This window comes from Apostichopus japonicus, chromosome 5 (assembly GCF_037975245.1).
Source record: "Apostichopus japonicus isolate 1M-3 chromosome 5, ASM3797524v1, whole genome shotgun sequence".
Classification (NCBI taxonomy): Eukaryota; Metazoa; Echinodermata; class Holothuroidea; order Aspidochirotida; family Stichopodidae; genus Apostichopus; species Apostichopus japonicus.
In genome coordinates this window covers 18,292,018-18,307,741 of record NC_092565.1, presented here as the reverse complement: position 1 = coordinate 18,307,741, position 15,724 = coordinate 18,292,018, and the positions used below count along the sequence as shown (strand labels likewise).

The 15,724-nt window shown below is 35.4% G+C and overlaps 1 protein-coding gene across 1 annotated transcript; it reads right to left on the bottom strand.

The window, feature by feature from the left end:
• Nucleotides 1-520: 520 nt before the first annotated feature.
• On the bottom strand, nucleotides 521-7,024 carry LOC139967911 (D(1) dopamine receptor-like). The gene is made up of 2 exons (XM_071972119.1): nucleotides 6,917-7,024; nucleotides 521-6,019 (listed from the first exon to the last, which is right to left on the bottom strand). The coding sequence occupies exon 2, from the start codon at nucleotides 5,426-5,428 to the stop codon at nucleotides 4,334-4,336; it is 1,095 nt and encodes a 364-aa protein (XP_071828220.1). The 5' UTR covers nucleotides 5,429-6,019; nucleotides 6,917-7,024; the 3' UTR covers nucleotides 521-4,333.
• Between the last annotated feature and the right edge of the window lie 8,700 nt (nucleotides 7,025-15,724).

Sequence of the window (15,724 nt, the reverse complement as noted above, 5' to 3'; positions counted from 1 at the left end):
CACCAAGTCATTTAAATTTCTTATTTACAACAACTCAGTGTGTCTGGAAATAATTTTGAGATTCAGAACCAGCAGGAAAAATTCTGTTCCAAACTTTCTAGCAATTTTTAGCCTGCTAAAATGTGGTGCGGTCAAAACTGATGACCTTTATAGATTTAATATGCAGACACACGCTGCCAACAACCTCTCTTCAACAAGTATATAAATTGCTATTTTCATCGCAAGAGATCCCCTTTCCACGTGCATGGCTACTAATGGACGTTATTGGATATTTCATCATTCATAAAAGATGCATCAAAATGTGAATAAGCCACTTAACAACGATACAAAGAAAAGCAAAACATAAGACATTATTACGAAAGTAGAGAACCTTTATTTCGCATCACTTTTAGTAAAACACAAACCTTATTTACCTCGTTTACTGGCAGGGTTCAAACATTTCGAAAAGTAACTTAAAATTACTGACCTTTCCAGATCCTTGACTATACGCCATAGATGTAACGTTAAGTTGGCTCTGTCGTAGTATTATTATTATACAAAAACACGTGTTGGGGTTTGATGGTTTAAAACCACCATCTATGTGTTAAATCAAATATACAGCTCGGAAACGAACCCTCGCCATTTCAAAATGGCGTAATTCCACGCCTCATCTCTATGTTCTATACAATATATAATGGCGGATTAACATTTCTCAAAAGAAGGGACCAAGGGGAAACTACTATTGTTAAATAGCGTGATTACCAACGAAGCATTGTATAAAAACCCATCGATAAGGAATGCCACACACACGAAGCGTGTTACATTTTTTCATTATGCAACTCAGCTGTTTCATAGATATTATTATTGCAGCTTAGTTTTAATGTTTTAAAGTCTGATGAGAGGGGGAATCGGGTCCGGGGAGACCCTCCTCCCGGATCCTCTACTGGTATATATCTTTTCTAAAAGAGAAAAAAGGAAAACCTTTCAAAACTCACTAATGGTGGGCCATGGCGAAGGCGCGTGACTTGTGAACTTTATTCGCAAAGAACAATCTCTTTTGTGCAGCCATCTATAGATATGGTACACGAACATCACGGTCAACGATACCGCTATGCTTGGGTCACATGATGTCTTCAACGGGAGTATATAACTCAATGTCCAATCGAGTTGCGGCATACAAATATACACATTCTGTCGACCAATCAGATTGGCCAATTCAACTTAATCATATATACTGCTTGCCAGTAGCAAAACGGGGTTAATTTACACGTATTGTACTCTTTAACTGAAATATTTCAACATAACATGGTACAAGAAATTGTTCAAATCGTGCCGGAGTGGCTTCTCACTATCACGTACCATTTATCATGCAAAAACCGTGAGTGGCCATTTTGTCATCATGAAAGGCAGTATGCTATCAGATAACCGGTCAAAAGTTCACTTATTGCTTATTACCTGACATATGTCCAATGTAGCAGAATCAAATGGAAATTCATCTCAAAATCAATCAAGAGTCGATAACAGTATCGATTAATCGGGCGTGTAAGAGTATATCATTGGTAATGACCTTCTTAATTTTTAATTACTCACCTAAAAAGTCGATAAATGAAAATTCCAAGAAGGATAAACTGAATTGGAGCGAAGCAAAAAGGAGAAGCAAAAAAAAAACAAACAAAATTAATCATTTTTTTTACTTCATATATACATATTGTATATTGTGAAAATACCCGTCAGTTCATCAAATGTTAAAGCGCGGGATAAATAAATTCGGAAAAATAGTCAAAAATCCATTTCACACGTCAAATGTTACACACGTTTAATATTCTACTTACGTCAATAGTTCTATGGATGGATTACGTACATTGTGATATTATTCAGTGACCAGTTTCTTACCTAGATTTCAAAGCTTCAGCGAAAGATTATTAACACGGAATCCTTTTCTTTAAATAGCTCATTTAGTTTACAGTCAAATGACTTGAATCCTCACTTCGAAAAAGGGACAAGTCATTCTTAGAGGGGAGGGGGGAAGGTGTCAGGGGGATACGACCACGGAGACCGGGGAAAATATTGTATAAAGAAAGAACAGAGACCTAATTACAGTCAGGACTCATTCTTTTCCAATATATACTTGTAGATCTAATCGCTAAGTATAAAAAATATGTGTTTTTATATAAATGTTCATTTTCTGACTTTGTAGAAAACATATCATATTTACCCCGCAATAAGTCGGACTATGTATACAATACACGTTGAACATGCATAAACAGTCATCAATATCTTTCATATATCGTATTACAAGGGTGCATTGGAATTATAATTTATTTAGTGTTCAGGGTATGTGTTGATATAGAAATGTAAGGAGAACAATATACCAACAAGAAATCGAAGTATTATCTTATTATCAATAATATACTTGTATATAATTTTAAAATAAAAAAACTGGTTTGAGATTTAATCGTCTCTTAACAAAACAAGCATGTTGTCAACCCCTTCATTATCCCTGCCGAGTCTGTTTCACAAACTCCTTTGGATAAGAATTAACAAAAATCAAGGATTATTGAATTAACAAGTCATTTGTCACTGTGTACTGTAAATGTCACTTACTTTCCTCCAATGATTAACAAAGGTCTATGGGAATAAAAATGTTTCAAAAATCATACAATTTGGCAAAACTACTTTTGGGGGCTCAACAAATGAGGTGTATACGCTCAAAAACACGATGTTCCTTTAAACTTTCTCGTAGAAAAATACTAAACCATGTTAAAACTAAATACACCGTGAAATATTAAATATATTTAGTAATGTTCTCACCGTTAGAGCATCTGCGGCTTAATTTTCTTGGAAACGGAAACTTTTACACAAGCTAATTATTTTTCTTTTATCCTCTTCATCTTTTTTACAAGGTTTCAAATAAAAAGAAATCAAAAGTAGAGATGAAACTAAAAATTTAATAAAAGTTAAGAAAAGACCATCTCACGTTAATGGATAAATATATTTTGATTTAATACTTAATCTTCCTGTAACAAATCCATCTATCTATTACCAAATTATTTTTAATATTCAGTCACAGGTTCGTATACTGCAATATTGAGATGGTTAATGTAATGAATTATTGATGAGGCTGATATAAATAAAGGTGACTAAATAATGAGATTTAAGGGTTCTTAAAGATATTAAACGTTTAATAACTCTTCCAATTAATTTCTGATTAGTTCCATATCACTGCTATATTAAAGGGCTGCATCGTTTCAGGATATTAACACAGCAATAAATAAACAATAAGCTAAAAATAACAAAAACGTTAGTAATAATATACTGCCCAGTTGCATGATATGAAGAAATAAAATGTAAGATGTAAAAAGAAAAAAGTTTTCTTTAAACTTGCAGACTTTTCAATTACCCCGTCTAAGCTTTACAGACTAATATAGATAAAATTATTTCTAAACTGATAAATCATGAATAAAAATGTAACAATGTAGAGGTTAGGCTTATGGTAGCAGCGGTGGGATTGTCGTTATCTGAAAATCGTTTTTTTAAACTACAGAGCTTTGTATAGTCATAAATACTTCTACTCTGGATTGTCATATATTTACAAGCTATTACTCTCTACTCCCTAAATCTATACAGCTCTACAAACAAGGATAACTTCAAATAATAAAGAATTCAAACATAAAATAAGATTTAAAAAAAAGGAAAAACAAAACATATAAGTTTTGGGATTATGGTGTGGAAGGTGTGGCACTTTGTGCGTTGTTATGAAAACATCAATTTAGATTGTGCATTCTGCAGAACAAATTAATCTATAAGTATGTAGAAACTAATAGCAACAAAAAATTACTTCAAAATTGCAGTTATCTTGATAATAATATCAGCCTCAATAAGAGTGGAGACAACAGTGGGGATATGCCATGACCGATCAGTCTTGTTTTGAATTCACTGTTTTTTTTTTCATCATTTATTGATTAAGCTATACATCTTTATTAAATATCATTACTTTCAAACTTATATCATGAGATATCATTCTGTGATAGGATCTTCAACCTTATGCACACATGTTGGCAGCGATTAATTTTTATTCTGCCTCGATTTGCAATATTTTCTAATCTGGATATCCTTTCTCTATGCTTCTTCTCAGTTCCTTACCAGACAATTCGAAGTCGGAGAGTACCTTATGTTAGCAATCTGTTCGTATTCAACTTTAAGAACAAACCAAAATCACTAGTCAAATGTAGTCAGCAAAAATATGTCATAAATGTTTATTGTTAAATGTTCTTACTTCCCCCATTTTTTTTTTTATAACTTCCCTGTCTTTGCCAACTCCCCCCTTTAAATGTCTTTAAATCTCACACGGCTGTCATTTATATTCGACTTGACTTTTCATAACGCTGCTCGACACCGTTCTAACTTGGGACGTGTTCGCCAGTCTTCGCTGTTGGATTACGGTCGCGTTATCGTCACTGGATTCTCCACTTCTGTACTTGATTCCTCTACACTTGTGACAACATAGGAGCCCCTTAAACGCATTCCTGAATGATGGATTCTGTGCGTATATCAGAGGATTTGCGCAACTGTTAATGTATCCAAGCCAGACAAATGTATTGAATACGGTCGCTGGTATACACCTACCACAGAATGGATCAATGACGTTAACTGTGAAGAACGGTAACCAACAGGCTATAAATACTCCCATAATAACACCAAGCGTCTTGGCGGCTTTTCGTTCCCTTGCCATCGACGGTTTACCTTTACGGTTGTCCTGAAAGCGTTGCGCAGCGTTGTTATGCGAAGCGATCTGCCGCGCCTGTCTGCGCGCCACTCGGAATATTCTGAAATACACAAAAAATATCACACCCGCTGGTATATAGAACGAGATAATAGAAGAGACGACCGCAAAAATGCCGTTGACTCCCAGAACGCAAAAAGACGGATCGTCGTACCAATTATTCTCTCTTAAGAAGTCATCCTCGTGGAGATTCAATAACACTGGTAGTACGCTTATGAGGAAGGAAACCACCCAAACGCATCCTATTAAAATGAAGGAAGATGTTGCAGTTACTCGTTGGTAGTAAGTAAACGGGGAGGTTATCGCCCAATAACGATCGAGCGCAATCACGCAAAGGTTCAGAATGGATGCCGTGCAGGCTAGAATATCTACCGATATGTACAGATCACAAAAGAAAAATCCGAAAGGCCAGTGTCCGGTGATTGTGAATATCGCGTTGAAAGGCAGTACCAGTATTGTCAAGAGCAGATCGGCGGTTGCTAAGGAAATAATAAAATAATTCGTGATCGTTCTTAGCTGCCTAAAGGCACAGACTGACACGATCACAAGCATGTTTCCACACATCGCAAAACCCGTCATGAAATATAATATTATTCCGAGAAGGATTTGAACTCCTAGTGAGAATGGTGCAGCAGCAATAGCATCATTCGCTGTTTGGTTTTCCATCGTATTATGATGACGAGGTTTTATTTTCCTTCCAGAAGATGACAAAATACGAGATGATGAAAATAAATGATCTTTATGAATTCTCCGAAAGGTAAAATCTTCTTGCGATAACCACTCTGGCCCTGACTGTCATTTGTTTTAAACCTCTATCTGGACGAAGTCTGTGGCATCAAATAATCCGAGAAGAAATTGATCGAAATTGATCTATGTGTCTCAAATTAACTAACTATCCACAGTTTTCCGATAACAGATTTTGCTTCGATATTGCTGGTGTATGCGTTGAAGGTATCAACTAGTTCTGGCTTGTCACAAGGATCTTTTATAATATGGAATTTACATAAAATAGTGTTTTTTTTCTGTATCTCGAATTCACCTTAATTTTTTGTTATAGTTTTCATCTTCACTAATGTACGAGTTAAACGTAACCAAATTCTGTCTTGAAACAAAGGTCTTTTATAATATGAAATTTACATAGAATATCTTTGAGTTTCATTTGTTTTTTTTCCATCACGATATCACCTTCATTTATTCTGTCTTTGCCTTCATATTTGTCTGTTTTCCAATAACAGAGTTTAGCTTGGCATCCCAAATCTGCGCGTTAAACGTAAAGAAACAAAATTTTCGATTTCAGAAAGTTTTTTATAATATGAAAATGATGAAACAGACTAAATGCCAATATATATTAGAGTTTACTCGCTTTGTCTTTTATCACGATTTCACCTTAATCTTCAAGTCCATCCACATAAGATGAATAATTCATAGACCACTTCACATCGATAAACCTTCAACTGTATTGTAAGCATACAGCTAAATAAGCAAATTTCCTCAGCGGCGCAATTTATTGCAATGATATTGTTACATAATGTTATATAAAAACACAAAGAACAGATCCAAATCGAGATAGTATACAATAGAAACCCAATTTAGAAATAATCCATCGGATATCCATGGAGGAAAGAAGATTCTTGTAATGATGGTCTGTACTCTTCTAAACCAGACAGACCCGTCCGGAAATGCGCAGAAATTCAACAAAATCTCAAGATTTGCCTCAAATTAGGTTTTCCTTCATTTGGTATTCATCGATGAGAGATTCTTCAAGGTATCCATGTGTCATCTCGTTGATGATTCCTAACAAATCTCCCTCTTATAAAACAGATTCATCATATTCTCACATTTACGCACCACTCCTTTTCTTTTCCTTGCTAATATGCTGACAACTTTTCCCGTCGAAAAAACGATGATTTATTTGAACATCACTTCTTAAAAGAAATCACTCTCCTGACAAAATATAACTCGTAATTTGATGAAATGATACGTTTTGAGTGATAACCAGTTAGAGAAGTTGTCTCATTTCGTCCTTTTCTTTGTTGCTAAAAGAATTCTTTAAAGAAAAAGGAGAATGCCAAGTCGAAAACATATAAGAGTAAAAAAGGAAAGAAAGAAAAACCCTGTGCTTTTTTTCTCTTTTTTTTTGAGATGGATCCTCACCTTTACTGGCAGCTGAAGCTTTGAATGAAGAAGAGCCCTGTCGAGGTACGAACTAGCCTCTAGGGCCTGGAAGGATTTCATACGATCCTACGTCAAGGCTGTTTGGATAACATCGCATCAAGAAACACATCATGCCTGTCAAAATTTTAAGTAGCATAGCAAAGAAGCTCTTTGAATTCTCTGTTCCTATACCGTGATGAAGAGGAGGTTGTTAAGGCTTATATGAAACGCTCCCGATAATATTCAAGTCTTATAATCTCGTAAGGAGCCAAGCACTCGGTATAAATATATACTTCATGCCAATATCAATATGAATAGGGACTCGAGGCAGAAGATTGTTGTATAGGAGGATACAGCTATAATCAGAGAGGAGAATGAGAGGGTGATGACAGGGGGGTTTTCACTTCATCTATTTCCCTCCATCTTCTTAATCAAGCGAGGCAGAGGGAAAGAATGACCTTTCATCAAACGTCTATCACATTTACGACGTAGAAAAGCTTTATAGACAGCATTCATTTACCTGAAATGATAGCAAAAAAAAAAAGAGAATAAAAATATGTGCATTGTTTGAACGCATATACTGAAGATAATCGGTCTTAATTATATACAAATAAGTTATGGTCAGTGCTTGAGATTATTTCCAACTTGTTTCGGATGTTTTTTATATATATATATATTTAGTAAGTGATAAATTTATATCAATTCTTCTTACGATATACAAAACGATTAGCAACAAAAGTTGAAAGACAGGGTAGATTTTTGTGGATCAAGATACAGCCTGATAAAAACCGATTAACATTGAAACAGACATGGGAATGCTTATGAAAGAATGTGGGCTAATTGTCTTGATATATTATTTGCAGTAGAAGATGTTGTGTGGTAATGTGCAGTGCTGTATAGCAATTCTGAGAGAAAATAATGAATATTTCAGATACTCGATTGTAGGATGGAATATAAGAAAATGATTCTCAATATTGAAAAACGGATAGAATGTCTTTCTGGATTAAAATCAGTTCTCCTCAATAAAGGAGCTCAGGTGCTAAAGTTGACCGACCACGGCCTATATCAGTGTTCCACCTGTGGATATGTTCCGTTAACTGTTTTCTTATGTGCTTTCAGTTGTAACATGATTAAACACTCGGCACGTATAATAACTTGTTTTAGGGGTAGGGTGAGAGGGAGGCGTGAATTGGGAAGGTCCAAGGGTACATGACGGCGAATTGGGCTAAGGGCCCTGGTCGCACAAGCAGTCTCCATTTTGTAAATGGCCACATCCCACTGTATGTTGTACTTATTGGGTTCTGAATATAAAGACCAAACGTTCTGTTTTTATCCCCCGTTCTTAACGTGATTAACGTTCTTAGTCACGTATAACATCAAATTCCGTTCAAGGGGGAAGGATATGGAACGCCAAAACGTACATTATTCAGTAACTTATTTATTACATTACTCAGTAACTTCAGTATATCTTGCTCGTTATGCGGCAGTCGTTACTGCAGCAGAACGACTTTCGTTAACGTAATCGTTATTCCGCAGCATTCACTGCCTCAGAATGACTAAAGCACTCCCCAAAACGGACATTATTTATGTCGCGGCGGCGCTGTTCAAGAAACACTGCAGGATTTCCGCTTTGCTGCGAAATGCGCGCGAAGTACGTATGAAACACATGCTGCAGCATTAACAAGTAGTTTTTGGGGGGAATTGTGAGCATGTACCGTACTACTACTAGTACTGATGTGGTACGTTTACATGCTAGCCATTCACCGGGCATTAAACTACGTTTTCTCCATCGCATAATATACTGATGGTGCGCCTTTATATACCTTGATAGAGGGCAATTTAAGGTCGATGATTAGAGAGTAATTCGCGAATTCTTGCGCTGTATTCTACGATATTCTCCTAATTTCTGCATTCATCTAATAAAACAACTGAGTGTTGTCTTGAAAGACTGCCGCATAATGAGGAAGATTTATGTTAGTCACTACTTGACAATAGCATTGCCGAATATTTTTTTTTTCTTGGTCAACATGTGACTGTAAATATTGTTGCAATAATGACTACGATTTTTCGTGAAGTCGGCAGTAAAAACTGCATAATAAAGACGATATGATTTTTGTCCGAAATGGCGACCTTTCTGTGACAGCTGACAGACAGCCCAATAAAAATTCAAGCCTTGGTCATTATGCTGCGTAAAAAGAACATAACATAATGACTTGTTATTGTTTTGTCATTATGTGACACAAAAGTTACTACCGTAGGAGTGAAAGCTGTATAAAATGTTACTGAATAATGTCCGTTTATGGCGTTCCATAGAAGGATGGGAGAAGAAGGGAAGGCCGATAGATAGAAAACACAGATAGAAGGAGTGGGGGAGGGGAGGGGGAGGGGAGGGGAGAGGGAGGGTAGGGGGCGACGAGGATGAAAAAATGTGTCGGGAAAATGATAGGGTAAATGGCAACGAATAACATGCATGACCTAGGCCACTTTTCCACGTGTTCCTTCGTGTAAACCTTCATGTTTGTAAGTGCTTGCATTGACTTGCAAATTTAGGCCTAAACAGAAAGCAAACCCCAAGGGCATATGGCGGCAAATTCCTGCCTCCTACTCTTTGATTATTGCGTTATTGTCTGCAATCTGATATTAGGGAGGGCAAGGTGTAGGTTGCACGTGTTCGATGCAAGGATATTTCACGCTTGCATCATATTGCTAACGCCATTAACGCCTTTCTCTTCGCAAACATTGTTTGATATGATTTTCTGATCCCTTTGAAGCCTCGGAGAGTGTTATGCCAGTCTTGGCGGAGTGTTTAATGCTAGCTTTCAATGCAAATATATGTAATATTACCCCTTTCGCTACCAATTTACTTTTAAAGGTCGTTAAATGCAGCGATCAGTATTCAACCAATTAACCTTTTACAATTATGTAGCGCATTCGATACGTTCTTTTTTTTTTAAAAACACGATAGAGATTAAACATAAAAGTATCTACGCCTTTCAGCGGAAAAGCTTTGTACCTTGAGGTGGTCCTTAGTAAATAGTTTACAATCTACTCAAGTTAATCATGAATATATATATATATATATATATATATATATATATATATACATATATATATATATATATATATATATATATATATATATATATATATATATATATATATATATGTCTGTTTTTATGTCTTATATCGTTAAAGTACATTTTCCTGTACAGAGAAACGCCAAACTAGATGGAATAAACGAAACCATAATAAACGAAGTAATTGTTAAAGTATATTGTAAAGGTGTCAAAGAGTAAGAGAATCACGCACCCCTTTCGTCCCCCATTAAAACATCATTTATACACACATTCACACCCCGGTGAATTTAAAATGCTCCCCTTATAACGACAAGGAACAAAAAAGTACAAACAAAATAACAATGGTTTTGGTCCATGAACTTGGAAAGACCTGCTTTACAAACACGATTTTTAATACGTTTCGCGGCGACTAAAGTGCGCTCCCCTGTATTAAAAGCAATCCGAGCTACCAGAAATTAGCTCGAAATGCACTTCTGCAGTGTGACTTTTCTAATTGTCGTACTTCGCTCTCATTGATAATGAGGCAATGTGTAATGTAAAAACATAAAATATAGTATTTACACACGGTCAATTGTATTGATAGCTTGTTTACGGATGATTACGTGAGATAACAGCTGACCAAATCTATACGTGCGATATTTATCATATTTTATTTACAAAACATCTCAATCAGACAAAAGAAAAAAATATTTTAACTTAAACGTTGCGATTCTTCAAGCACAATTGAGCCTACTTTGTTTTACCACAATCACTTACGATACCAGTCGGTTGCATTCATACGCTTGTTAAAGCTGCAGATTGAGTCGAAATTTACCAGAATTCGCTGGTGCCATAACAAACCGCGTGAATATACTTGAATATTGAAAGGTCACATGTTCGTATACCATTTTTATATCAAACCACCGTTGAATTGACTATACTTAGTCTAGTCACAAAATCATCGTGATCATCATCATTGTCATAGTAATCGTGGTCTTCATCGACACCGTCACCGTCACCGTCACAGTCACGGTCACGGTCACCGTCACGTTCATCGTCATCGTCATCGCCATCGTCATCGCCATATTCATCATATAGAGAAACATAGCGACTATGGCGGATCAAGTAATGTCTCTTGAATTGACTAGGTAGTTTCCTTGATAAGATACGTTATATAAATAGGTCTTCCGGCCGCATCAGAGTTATAACCGTGACTTAGGGAATCCGTGACGTCATATGGATTAACTTTAACGGCAAATATTCGGCACGATACAAAGGTGAAACCTACGATCATGTGATGATCACTTAAGGTACACATTCCATCTACAGGAGATGGTTAACGAACTACTGAAAGACATGCGCACTTTATATATATATATATATATATATATATATATATATATATATATATATATATATATATATATATATATATGCCAAATGGATAAATAGAAAGTAAACACATTCAGGACTACATGCATCGATGAATTTACATGTTTCCATATGATTATTTTCTAAAAAAAAAAGAAGAACACGACAAAAGACAAAAGCAATTGGATTAGCAAATTTTATGAACTGGTGCTTGTGGTCTCAGCAAAGAGACGATACGAATTTAATATTTAAAAGCAGGAATGATAACATGTGAAAAGACCGTTGGGTAAGTCATACCTGACCAATAGAATTGCAACAAGAAGATTTGCCTTTCGTCGTCGATTTCACCAAACGTCTGAACCTCATACTCCAAGTAAAGAGTAATAAATGTTATTAATTGATAACAATTTATTTTTATTTCATTTAATAAAAATTTCATTCATTCTAAAATTAAGTGTAATGGTTGAACAAGAATTGAACAATAACATATTGATCAGAATACAATGACCACTATATTTAATGACGTCTTTGCGTATACATAGCAAAGTTTCACTCTTAATAACAGATGGCCAGTTTTATACTTTTATTTGTATTTAACGTACGTCAAGTATGTATTACGTCAATCATCTGACCATCTTTACACAGATTTGAGTGGAACCACTAGAACAGTGTTTCAAAAATATCAATCATAACGTTTTTTGACCTGTTTTACCATTACTAGATTTTGCACGTTTTTGACATTTATACCATTATTGAGGCTATTTGTAATCTATTTTTCTCTCGTGTTCGTAGGTGTATGACGCAAGCTAATAACGTCACATTATAAGCCTACTGTTGAATCTAGGTGAGAAACGCATATCGCTACAACATCAAAACAGACACGACGATGGAAAATGGATGTATAACATTGGTGTACATTCAGGCGTATAAAGGCAAAGCGAAGAAAAGCGTTTATCATTGATTCATACACGATAGAGAAAACTGCGACGGACAACTTTCCCAAAAGCTAAGAAATAATGTATTCCATCTGGGCGATATCGCAGTTTTAATGTTCTCTCACATAAAACACAAGAGACTGAAATAAGTATAAATATGACATCATTGAGGCACAGTTTCCCTAGGTATTTGGGAGAATTTATTCATCGCAAGGTGTGTTGTATCATCTTTATATGAAAATGATGGTTGTGGTCGCTGGTGATTTATGAGCAGGGGAAGGGGGAAGTAGGGGGGCGGTTGGGGAATTAACAACTGTGTTTTGCACGAAACCCTCCTAAAAGTGCAGGTACAAGCAATAATTTTACTGTTATATTTAGCTATGCTTGATGTAAGAAATAGTTTAAACTAAAAAATATCCGAGCTTAAAAATTTCTTCTAATTTGAAGAAGAACAGGTAGGCTAGTTCGAATTAAAAGATAGAGAAAAAGGGAACTTCTCTCTACGTACGTACAACAAAGCAAGCTTCGTTGCAGTGTTCCTATATCTCTCCGCCATTCAATGCATATGCGATTTTATTTGATATTATTTCTTAGTTACATTAATATCACAGGTATTTAAAAACTCGAGAACATGTGGAAATCTGATACATTTCAAAACAAATAACAAAACCTAAACTTTGATATGTGGTACTTTTCGCATAGTAGATGTACATCGAACTATACTCTGAGTTTCATGTACAAATCAATGTGGACGTTTGTTAGTGCTGTTAATATATATAGGTATAAATCAATATAGGCTCATAATATGCTAGAAATTCAAATAATGGTCACTAACGTTCAAACTTCAACAGACCAATTACACTTGCCCGGAAGTATTTAATTATCTAGGTCAACCAGCCTTTCAATAACCTCCAAACTAAACAATTTCATATTTTTAACAAGACACAAATAAACATGCATCTTATACTTATACAATCAGCGGTTACCTCTTTTATAACCGCACTATTAAGGATTCTTGTTTCTTTCATTCTACTCTTAGGAAAAGTATGTTTCTGCATTACAATAAACTCTTTATTTATCATTGTATATGTATATTCTTTACTTAACACGGCATTATCGCAGTCTTATACCTTATAGTTTCTACAATTGTAGTAGGCCCTAGTGTATGTTGCCATACATAACAAATGCACATATTTTCGAGTTTACTTAATCTTCCAACATAGGCCTATAAAATACCATATACACATCATCGTAATAACGTTGATACACAGTATTGCATAATAATATCATCACTTAAAAACAATGCATGCTCCTATAGTAGTGTATATAGGCCTAGACCTTATGAAAAAGGTCAGACGTATGGAAAGGTTCCTCGTGAACTTTACCAACCTCTTCAAATTAGATCCCTAACATACTTCATTTAGCCTGGAGGGTTCAATAAAACCTACAATCAGAGGTCAATTTTAGCAGAAAATATAACAATTACTGTGAGATACCTAACGAATTTCCGTAACATTGGAAAAGGCTCCCTATATGTGAGGGTTGAAGAGACATAGTCATAGTACGTGATGTCACTAAAGCTATAGCACCCCTACGTCAGCAATGAAGATTTGATTTAAAATGGGTTAATTTTGAAGGTGAACTTCTGCTTGCAATAAGTCACAACGTCGTAGGGTATGTTACAGTATCGAATAAGTCAAGTTGTTTTGAACGCGAACTATAGGTAACATATAATAGCCATACCAAAGTACATATAAGTTCCTTCACTGCTAAAATCTATCTTACTACTAAATAGTCGTCTTTTAAGAATTAAAAAAAAAACTATTTACACATTTTCCTTCCAGTGTAACATTCATAAGTTTAGACGTTAGCCTATATTATGGTGTCATTTAACGTATTTTACGTTCCGTTCATGTCTAACGTTACAACCCCCCCCCCCCCCCTAAAAAAAATCTGAACAAGATTTGACTTTATCTGACCAGGGCGCTGCAACTGCTTTCTGGTTTGACACTGCCACAATTTCCGTTTTTGTTTTCTGCTGGTTCTTTGTTTGTTGTTGTTTGTTTGGTTTTATTTACCGTCTTAGTATTTATTGATATTTGTTTTGTTCCTTTCCATTCGTCTCACTAATTGTTGTTAAGCTTATACTTTTATCAACAACTCTTTTGCTGTAATTTTTATTGCCTATCATATTATGTTACAATTATAACCTTGGCCTAATTAGTCTTGAGTTCTAATTGCTACTTAAATCTCATATGAGAAAATTATAATATTTAAATTGATCATTGAATAAACATGAAACCAAGTTATAATCTCCAAGCAGACATAGCGTATACACCTCCGTAGTAACACCGCATATAGGTGATGCATAACATGCCTTGTCGCTATATTAATCTCTTTAAACAAGAAATCATGCGCATCGTCAAATGCCAATGCGCCTATGATTTCATTTCCAATTACTTCATAATTATGTTGGGGTTGTTGGGGAGGGGGGGGGGGGGTGGGTGAGGGTTAAGGGGTGTTACAGTAAAACAGGCACAAAAGTGACAAATTGTACTTGAGACAACTATCTTGATACAACGACTAGCGAATACGTTGGGGATTTTTATTGGCGCACTTGAATTTCAGCTGCAAGGATGATCATAGTTGATTATACAGAAATAGGCATGAAGACAATTTTCATTTGAAACCTCTTCAGAAACCATACATGTATGACCTTACAAATGGTCAAGGAGCCAATGTATTGTACTAAAGGACTACAAACTTCGTGACTGTGAATACATGAATAGGCTGAGGTATGCTATCAAATATTCCTGTTGAATAAGACAGGTTTGATATTAAGTGATCGTGAGGGTACATGTAATGTAGTTTGAACACGTTTTTAAAAGTGCAAATGAATATGACGCTGGAAATTTAAAAAAAAATGCTTCCTGGTGAATCGGAAGTTGACGTGAAACGTCTTTAACTACCCCCCCCCCCCACATCAACCAGCCCATTTCCATTAAGTCACGGATATGCTATCAAACATAACCATCTTTTCTCATTAAAGCATTATCTGATATATCATTGGGCTACTGTATATTACTTATATTACTTAATTTTTGTTTTTATTCACGCTCCATATTGCAAAATCTCTGTCAACATTTAATCGCTGTTTCTATAGGAACGGTTAAGTAGATAGTCTTTGCTTGATGAGCCAATCACTGCCTTGTTGGTACAAATATAGCCCAAGGTTTCACTTTAAATAGATGACCTACATGCATATATATACACAGAAATCAACAACCTCCTATTAAATGTAAGGTTTAGTTCGAAATTAATTATAGCTGTATTCTCATTAAAGGACTCAAATTGAAATGAGACGTGACATAAGCAGAGCAGAAATAGAAAATTTTCTTGGTAAGAATTAAAAATCAATACCGAAAATTCAACTACAGATATAATTT

Excerpts from the sequence above, each read along its gene's own strand:
- LOC139967911 (XM_071972119.1), bottom strand. The coding sequence starts at position 5,428 with ATGGAAAACCAAACAGCGAATGATGCTATTGCTGCTGCACCATTCTCA.